Source organism: Carlito syrichta, unplaced genomic scaffold, assembly GCF_000164805.1.
Source record: "Carlito syrichta isolate Samal-C Ts95f unplaced genomic scaffold, Tarsius_syrichta-2.0.1 Scaffold55413, whole genome shotgun sequence".
Classification (NCBI taxonomy): Eukaryota; Metazoa; Chordata; class Mammalia; order Primates; family Tarsiidae; genus Carlito; species Carlito syrichta.
In genome coordinates, this window is record NW_006999509.1 from 145,301 (window position 1) to 154,522 (window position 9,222).

The window sequence follows — 9,222 nt, forward strand, 5'->3', positions numbered from 1 at the left end:
AATCCTTCCACCTCAGCCTTCCAAGTAGCCGGAATTACAGGCATGCACCACCAGGCCCAGCTGATTTTTTGATTTATTGTAGAGATGAGGTCTTGCTGTCCAGGCGGGTCTCGAACCCGCGGGCTCAGGCAATCCACTCACCTCAGCCTCCCAAAGGCGCGGGATTATTGCTTCGTTTTAAACACAAAGCAGTGAAGGAGAGAAAGTGGTTGGGTGTTGGAATCAAACAGTATCTATACCTCACAACCACTGTGAGGCTTGAAAAGAAAATGTAGAAGTTCACATTTACTCCAGTAATCTGCTCTTCAGGTAAGGCTGACTTTCACTTGTAAGTCATCTCCAGGTTAAAAGCTTTTGGAGTTAAGTGCTGGGTACACTGGAGTAAATCGTTTGGAACTTAATCCCAATATCCTCTCCTCTCTAAGTAGCAAACACTGGATTAGAGAGTACCTCCTGCCCCCTCTAACCTTTAGGGTCCAAACCAGCACTTTGTAAATTTGTCCCTCCAGAATGGGCTTGTTTAGAAAGCAATCTCCTCCTCCATTTCTTCACTTTTAAGTCGATATATATACTATATATAGTTACATATACAAAGTCTGAATCCCCCAGTTAAGTACTTGCCAAGGACTTCAAGAAATAAAATTGAGGCTGACTTTCAGTTCACAAAGTAACACCACCAAACCTGAGGAAGCCAGTGACCCAAACAAAATGAAAGTTTTGTGAGTAGGGCTAGCAAATGTAACTGCAGAAACATCCAACACAAATCCAAAGCAGCGGCTACAAAACAGGGCAGATTTCAATGCTTCAATCTCATTAGAAAATGAAAACAACTTAAGTATTAAAACAGACAAAATACTAATTTTAATATTATTTTAATCAAGTAACTTAGCTGTTTGAAACAGGAAATTTTAAGACAGTTCAATAGAGCAAAGTAAAGAATTACTCTATTAGGATAATCTGTGAATCAAGTTCAGATTATGTGAATTTGAATTCCACTGAAAGTTTGGCACCGGACCGAACAGTGGTCTAAGCCAACGATTTCTCTTTAGTGTTTAGAAGCCCTGACATGTTTTCCTTTAGATTAAAAGTAAAAGCTTTACAACAGAACCTCAGCTTGACACTGAATATGCTAAGTGCAACTTAGCTTAGGTCACCAATATCTCCTATAGAATTTCAGTTAATGAAAGCAAATCAGCCTTGCAGTAAAGAATTTGAAACCTAGGCAGCATGCAAATTTGCAAAAAATGTCTCCCCTCTTTGGTGTGACAAAGCATATTCTCTCCAGGTATTTAGCTCCCACTCCACTATTCTCACCAGAATCCATCAAAGGCAGCTAGAGATACATTCTTTTATCTCCAGTAAGATTGCTAGGTTTCAATTCCTTAAAATATCAAGCTAGCAAGGTTTTATTACATAAAATGAGTAATTTTACTGTGAAAAATTTGTACACATTATTTGTTTTTAAGAGCTCATAATTTGTGAGATAAGAAATGAGATGAATGACATAAGCCAGTGGCTCTTAACAAAAACAACCGTATGAACTCTCAATTCCCACTGTGCGCTTTTTGTGGAAAGGAGTAATGCTTGAAGATTATTATGCAAATATAGTCAGAACCCATATGGAGTATGATCAGCTAACTGGGCAAGGAATTCACAAAGATGTTATCAACTCTTGTATGTCCAATCTAAAGCCCTGGATGGTCTGTGCAGGCCCCAGTTACCTGCATTCAAGTGCCCATCATTACAACTCCAGTGCCTAGTTATATTCAATGTGAGGTTTAAAAAAAAAAAAAAAAAATCCCAAGTCTTACACCAAAATAGAGGCTCTGACTTAGTAGTATGCTTTTAGCTTTGCTTCTTTTAAAATAAGACATTTTGGAGGAAAAAAAAAAAATCAAGTTTGAAACACAGTAACACTTATTTTGGCAAGATAGCAACCAAAATCTAAAAGCAGGAGCATTGTGTCCAAATGTAAAAGACATTATTAAATAACAAACCACAAAAGAAAAAAAAAAAAAAAAAAAAAACACTGAACAAAAGATACAATGTCTAAACATTTGGAGATTGAAATTTAAATCAGAAGGATAAAAGCTGAAAAATCATGCTAAATTTTTATTAGAGATTAAGCACACCTTTTCCTGTTTCCCCATATAAAATCAGTTTACTGCTTAATCACACCTCAAAATGAGTTTTCTCAGTACAAAGCAACCAACCACAACATACACATAAAATGCTTATTTGTTAATCTAATCATTTCTGACTCATCCAACCTGCAATGCACATAACTCCAAAGACTACCATTTGGGGGTAAGTGTACACATACTGGGGAAATAAAACAATTCCCAGTTTCAAAACCTGCTATTAAAATGACTTATAAGACACTCAGGTCATTTTCACTTCTTGGTAAGATGTTGCACTGCCATTTAATTTTCAGTCTATCTCGGAATGTATGTTACCAGATGCCAATTTGAGGGACTGGAGCTAAATCTTAGAAGTACTTGTTTCTCAATGCATGAATAAGGTAATTACAAATAAGTTTATGTTTTACATCCTGCTGAAGATCTCTTTACAGTCTCAGCACCTAACAATATCTAACAGGCTCCAAGAATGGTTAAATGATGATGCAACACTTTAAACAGGAGCCAATTACTTCAGCTTAAGTCATTCAAAGCCAAAAATCTGAAGAATGACCAAAATCAAATCTTTATGTTTTTTAACTGTATAAATGTGATCCAAATGTGTCCACCACTAGTTTTTCAAAAAGAAACATGCTATAAATAAGCAAACTACATCTGCTCACTGATATGTGTATGGACTCCCTAGATGTCTCATTGGGCTTAATTACAGACCACTCACAGCAACAGATTTTTAGTATAAAGTGTAGCATGATGTTAAGCCTTTTTTAGCTTTTGCACATACATGTTGCACTTCTGGCTGATAATGGAGAAAATTTTGCAGCATTACACTGTTAAGCTAGGTTGCATCCATCCTTTTAAATAGCATCAATATCAATGTCATCATCCTTGTTGTCAGACTTCACAGTTTCAACTTTTGGTACACTGGCAGTCTTCGAATACACCACCTGATCAAATAAATTATTCGATTAATAATCTTTGTCCCAATAAATCTGCTTGTAAAACAAAATGAACCACTAGAAAGAAAAACTGCCTAGATGCAGCTATCATTCTTCATGAAAGTTGTTATGCAAAAACAGAAAGGTACTTGACATGGTCTCCAAAGTCCAAGAGTATTTAAAAAAAAAAAGAAATTTAACTGATGTATGTAAGCGCCTACCAAGAAATTTAGAAACTCAAAAACTACTATTGACTAGAGAGACCGTATCATATAACTTTCAGTGTCTGTGTATTATCACCCCACTAAATATGATTATATTCCAAATGACTGGTCATGTTTTATTGCACCCTACACCTTAAATCTGGAAGTACCTAAAAGTGCCATTTCATATTATTACTCACAAACCGTCTAATTCTCAAACATCTATCGCCAACACCATATTGAACTTTTTCCCAACGTTTACCTCAATGTTCTCATCTTCATCTTCTTCTTCACCACCAGAAGATTCCTCCTCTGCCTCCTTCAACCATTTGATAAACGGTTCCGCTTTAACACGAATCTCTTTGGCAAGTTCTTTTGAAACATATTTTTTAGAGGTCTAAAAAAATATTCAGTACAATTTTCTTAGTTTGAGAATGTTAGATAACTTACTTCAGTTTATTCACACAATCCCCCACTGAGCTGTTTGAGAGGTTTGGATATTTTAATCTTAAATTCTCAGCATAATATATGTCCTCATCAAACACGTTATTAGGGTCTGAACAGTTTCTGCTGTTAGGACTACAAAACTAACGTGACAGGAATCACCTACAAGTTAGTATCAGCCAAGCACAGGGACTGCATTTTAACGCAGAGAAGAGACTAGATGGGTATTAGACATTACTTCTTCATTCAAATCCTCCAACAGTTGTCTCAATACTTTTGAACCTGAAGGGCGTACTTATGTATCCCTCACCTTTCCTGACCAGCTGATGATAACTTCTTCTTCTAAAAGGTCTGCGTCATACATCTCCTTCAAGATATGTGGAATCTTGGAGATGAGTTGAGCTTGATGCATTGCTACCACACACTCCAAACCATGAAGAAGGTACCGTTGAGCTTTTTTGTTGTTGTGACAAAACTGAAATTAGATATCTTGGCATTAACATTTTTTTTTTTACATGTTCTAAATTGACAATCCCAGTATCCAATTATTTATTCCCTTAAGATTGAGATTGTTCCTTTAAGAGTATGGTTCGGCCGGGCTTGGTGGCTCAGCCTGTAATCCCAGCACTTTGGGAAGCCGAGGTGAGTGGATTGCCTGAGCCCGCAGGTTCAAGACCCGCCTGGGCAACTTGCCAAGACCTCATCTCTACAACAAATCAAAAATTTGCCGGGCGTGGTAGCGCGCGCCTGTAGTTCCAGCTACTTGGAAGGCAGAGGCAGAAGGATCACTGGAGCCCAGCAGGTCGAGGCTGCGGTGGCCAGGAATGGCCATTACACTCTGGTCTGGGTGACAGAGTGAGAATAGAACTCAAAAAAAAAAGAGTATGGTTCATACAAAAGTGGTTAAAAAGGTCCACACATAAAGATCCCTATATAAGGGCCTTTATGCAGCACTTTCAGATGCTCACAAGCTGTAAAGTAGGTTAATTACCTCCACTTTCAAGATGACAAAGAACACGCAAAAGTGGTTAAAATGACAGTCTCAAAGGTCACAGTTGTAATCTCATTTATGAACCAATTTGCTTACTCGTAGAAAATGTCGCCTGTATTTCTTAATTTGTTCTCTAATCTTCTCATTAAAAAGAACTTCCGTCAGAACAAGAGGGCCCATGGCTTTTACATCCAGTCTTTCTGCTTCAGCAACAATTTCTTTGTCAGATGAATCAATAATACCCTCTTCCTTCTTTTTCTGCAGATAAAAGGAAAATAATTCAGTTAAAAGACACTTTTGCTAGGCTCAAGATATCAGTTAATGCCTGCTCTCATGGACCAATTTTTCCTAATTTACAATTTCTAAAAGACACAATTGCTAAATACAATGCCTGAAACCACTCTCAAAAAATATCTTTGATGAACGAATAGAAAAAGTGAAAATAAATCTTGCATTAGCATATACATAAAAAGATACCAAGGAAGAAGCTACTTACCAATTTACCCAGCTGAAATAAATATCTAAAAGCTCAAAGCTTTTTGAAGCTGATTTATAGATTAAGGAAACGTCTTACCTTAACAAAATCAAACAGGATATTGACCCGCTCCTCAACTGTTCTTTCCAAATCATCACTGAGTGTCAGAACTTTTGCATGATCACTGATTTCATCCATTCTGCGCCTTTGAGCTTCCTCAGTTGTATCCTCCCCCCAATCATCATCTTCCTCTTCTTCCTTTTTATAAAAATAAAGATGCTTGATCAAATGCCTCAAAAACAAGGAACAAAAAAGTAGATTGTCAAGGTAACAGCATCAAGTTAATTTCCCACCAAAATCAAGAGTTCACCTTAATTCAAGCAACCGACAGAACCTGGAATCCAAAATACTGTTGGAATAATACAATGAAGGCCAGCCTCATCATTTGTGCCAACCTCAACCAAAAGCCATCTACAGCCGGGCTCGGTGGCTCAGTCTGTAATCCCGCGACTTGGGAGGCTGAGGTGAGTGGATTGCCTGAGTCCGCGGGTTCGAGACCCGCCTGGGCAGCGAGACCTCATCTCTACAGTAAATCAAAAAATCAGTCGGCCATGGTAGCGCATGCCTGTAATTCCGGCTACTGGGAAGGCTGAGGCGGAAGGATCACCGGAGCCCAGCAGGTCGAGGTTGTGGTGGCCGGGAGCAGCCACTGCACTCCACTCTGGGCGACAGAGTGAGACTCCAACTCAAAAAAAGAAAAAAAACAAACCAAAAGCCATCTACTTGACAGTTTTAGTGCCCACTAGGTGGTCAACCCTGCACTCACCACAGCATGTGGAGGAGGACTGATTTCATTTGGTGGTGGTGGTGGTGGTGTCTCACTGCTGGATACAGAGCCATTTTCCTTGTCTTTGCCCTTTCTATTTTTCTTTTCCTTTTCTTTCTTTCCTGTACCACTGTCACTATTCTCTATAGAAAAAAGGGAAATATTAGCCAGATAACTTACAATAACTACCCTCAACTTAAAAGACCCTGTTGTTTTGCAATGAATCCCCTCAGAAAAACCACAATGTTACCTATAATTCTAAAGAGCTTCGAAAATCAAATTTATCCATTATATTTTATCAGTAAAAAACACAGGTTAAGACTAGAATGATATGAAACATTAGGGGTATGAACTGTTGGATTAAGTAGTGACACCTCAAATGACCAAAGGTAGCCCTCAAGATTTCTCTCCCCATCACACCTCATGAACCTGAGTAAGACGTATCTCAACTCTGTTTTAGCCAACAGTTGAAACGCTGTTAAAGTCCATATAACGGCTTGTCTCACAGAAGAGAGAACACCGGAATAGGTTAGACTTTCTTGCTATAGCAAGCTCAAATTGTGCCAGACAATTTTGATCATCTGCCACAGAGTGTTGCTTGCAATACTCTAGGGCCACTTAAAATTTAATGAGGCAAATCCCCTGTTTACAAAACAATACCAGAAGTTGATCCTTTGCTGGGTTCCCATCACAGTATGCTTTATAGTAACTATTTTATTCATCCCAGGATGATCTGTTTAAAAGTTGATGGTATGGTATAGTTTAATTAGAAGCCTCTTTTTCATTTTTAAGATAATGATACATTGTCAAAATCTTAGTTTCCATAAAACACTGCAAGGATTAAAAACTCCTCATAGTCAGTCGGGCTCGGTGGCTCAGCCTGTAATCCCGCGCCTTTGGGAGGCTGAGGTGAGTGGCTTGCCTGTGCCCGCGGGTTCGAGACCCGCCTGGGCAGCAAGACCTCATCTCTACAATAAATCAAAAAAATCAGCCGGGCGTGGTAGTGCATGCCTGTAATTCCGGTTACTTGGAAGGCTGAGGTGGAAGGATTGCCGGAGCCCAGCAGGTCGAGGCTGCGGTGGCCAGAAGCGGCCACTGCACTCCAGTCTGGGCGACAGAGTGAGACTCCAACTCAAAAAAAAATAAAATAAAATAAAAATCCCTCATAGTCTTGTTTTATAACAAAAACACTTCCCTTCTGTTCCTGACAATTAGTTGCTTTATGTTAAGAACTTAAGAGTTCTTCATTACAACTTACCAGGTGGGTTTTTGAGAATGAATGTGCAGAGTTTATGATGTGTGTCAAGCATGCCTCGATAGCCACAGGCTTTACAAGAATTACCTATTGTTTGCTTCTTTGGATTGACATGCTGCCAAAAAAGTAAAAGCAAGTATTATCACATCCGTAATACAAGGTAAAACGCTACTATGAAAATACCTAATAATAGAAGACATCTAAAATGTAAGCTGAACACCCAAAAGAAATGTCTTCAGTGATTTACTTTTTAAAAAGGTATGAAAATAGCTCCAAAATTTGAGTTTTTGGTTTTATTTACAATTAAGTTTGCTATGCCTTCTCAGGAACATGATTTAGTGATCCCACAGAACTGATCACAAAAGCAGTTATATGGCCTTTTGACAAAAACCTCAAAGGTACTCACCAGATCAGTTTCAGGATTCTCACACTCAGGACAGAGAACAAATTTTTTAATGAATCCATCCAACATGTCTTGCAGCTTATTCGCCTCATGAGATCCATTGACAATGTAACGGTCATTCTTAACATCAAACTGGGTCTGTGCTCCCAGCTCACAACCAAAATATTTGGTGGGATCTATTTGAATAAAAAGTTAAAGTAATCACAGTTAACTATTATTGTCATCTTTGGTTACTCATCTGCATTTTTACAAGCATCACTGCACTGTCTTAAAATTATCGGATTAAAGACATGTGTTGCCCTTTGTAAACTTATGGCAAGCAATAAATGTATTTTTAAAGCCCAAGTTTCCACACTTAACCTTTAAACTAACTAGTACACATGTCAGGTAAGTTTTGCTGCTCAAAACCCCTCAAGACTAAATCCATAACATGCCCTTTCAGATTTCTCCAAGCTTTACTTACACGTTGGAGGCCGATTAAGCGCCTTTGCAACGTCAACCATGTTGACTATAACTGTCTTGATTCCATTTCCTTTGCCCTCAACCTAAAGAAAGTAAGAATTTTAATGCTGTAGTCTCCCCTGAGACACAATCTTTAAAAATCTATGAAGACTTAGATCAACTTTCTACTAACATGAAGATCAGTATTACCTTGGCAATCAGACGGGGCATCTTGTAGCGATAGAACTGGTCTGACACGCTGCGGTTGACGTTGACAGACATTTTGGCTTATTAGTGGCTTTATCAATAAGATGAAGAGATCTTTGATTGCAACTTTTTGGTATCTTCTGTCTGGAGAAGAAGGGATGACATAAACGACTGCAAGAGTTCTCGGTCTCTGACATGAAAAAATTTTCGCCACTGAGGCTGTAAGCTTCTTGCTTGTATGCTATGTTTCCCCAATACAGGTACCAATGGCTGCGCAACAGCTCTGAAAAAGAAAAGGGAAAGAACACACAAAAGTTGCCCAGGTTTCACATCACCCAGCAGGGAAACACCCCACTTGACATCCTAGTTAACTGCTCCATTTGGGTGCTAACAAAGAATTCACGCCCGACACAGCACACCTGTAGGAGAACATAAGCAGCCTCCGTTTGGACTAAGGTGGGACACCGGTAGAGTAATGCCCGGTAAAAAAAAAACACAAGCTGTGCTGCCTCGGCTGCTGCGGGTTTGTAGCAGATCAAAAGCAAGCAGCAGGTCCTGCTTCGGGACAGTGACCGTATTTTGAAGCTCTCCTCTCGCAAGCCTGGATCGACAAACTGAGTTCTCAAGTCCACCCCTCCCCCGGAGAGCCATCGTTTTCCAACGAGAAACTAGGGAAGCGCTCCAACCTCACAAATGGGCGCTCGGCTTACTTCAAAGCGGCCCTTCCTCCCTATGGAACGTTGGTCTCGCGGCGGCGAGTGTGTCAACAACGGAGCGCGAGCGAGCGCCAAGCTCCCGCCTCGGCCCGCTCCCCGCTGGCTTCGCTGTTCAAACACAGGTTAACCTTCGCCCTCGTCCCCATGACTACCGCGGCCCCGAGGCTCCGGCAGGGGCCGGCGAGGCG

At 39.8% G+C, this 9,222-nt stretch overlaps 1 protein-coding gene across 2 annotated transcripts; it reads right to left on the reverse strand.

Moving 5' to 3' along the window:
• Nucleotides 1-857: 857 nt before the first annotated feature.
• EIF5 (eukaryotic translation initiation factor 5) lies at nucleotides 858-9,149 on the reverse strand. 2 transcript variants are annotated; one of them, XM_008049651.1, is made up of 11 exons: nucleotides 9,029-9,149; nucleotides 8,322-8,601; nucleotides 8,134-8,215; nucleotides 7,674-7,846; nucleotides 7,271-7,382; nucleotides 6,013-6,155; nucleotides 5,286-5,444; nucleotides 4,808-4,969; nucleotides 4,031-4,195; nucleotides 3,539-3,673; nucleotides 858-3,082 (listed from the first exon to the last, which is right to left on the reverse strand). In XM_008049651.1, the coding sequence occupies exons 2-11, from the start codon at nucleotides 8,391-8,393 to the stop codon at nucleotides 2,993-2,995; spliced, it is 1,293 nt and encodes a 430-aa protein (XP_008047842.1). In that variant the 5' UTR covers nucleotides 8,394-8,601; nucleotides 9,029-9,149; the 3' UTR covers nucleotides 858-2,992. The 2 variants fall into 2 exon arrangements, with proteins under 2 accessions (XP_008047842.1, XP_008047833.1); XM_008049642.2 differs by lacking the exon at nucleotides 9,029-9,149 and having other exon boundaries at nucleotides 8,322-8,716.
• Nucleotides 9,150-9,222: the final 73 nt, after the last annotated feature.

Bases quoted from the DNA above. Each gene is read 5' to 3' on its own strand.
- EIF5 (XM_008049651.1), bottom strand. From the start codon at position 8,393: ATGTCTGTCAACGTCAACCGCAGCGTGTCAGACCAGTTCTATCGCTAC. The intron at 8,216-8,321 runs GTAATACTGATC...TACTTTCTTTAG, and splicing joins TGCCCCGTCTGATTGCCAAG to GTTGAGGGCAAAGGAAATGG. The intron at 5,445-6,012 runs GTGAGTGCAGGG...TTTTATAAAAAG, and splicing joins GTCCTCCTCCACATGCTGTG to GAAGAAGAGGAAGATGATGA.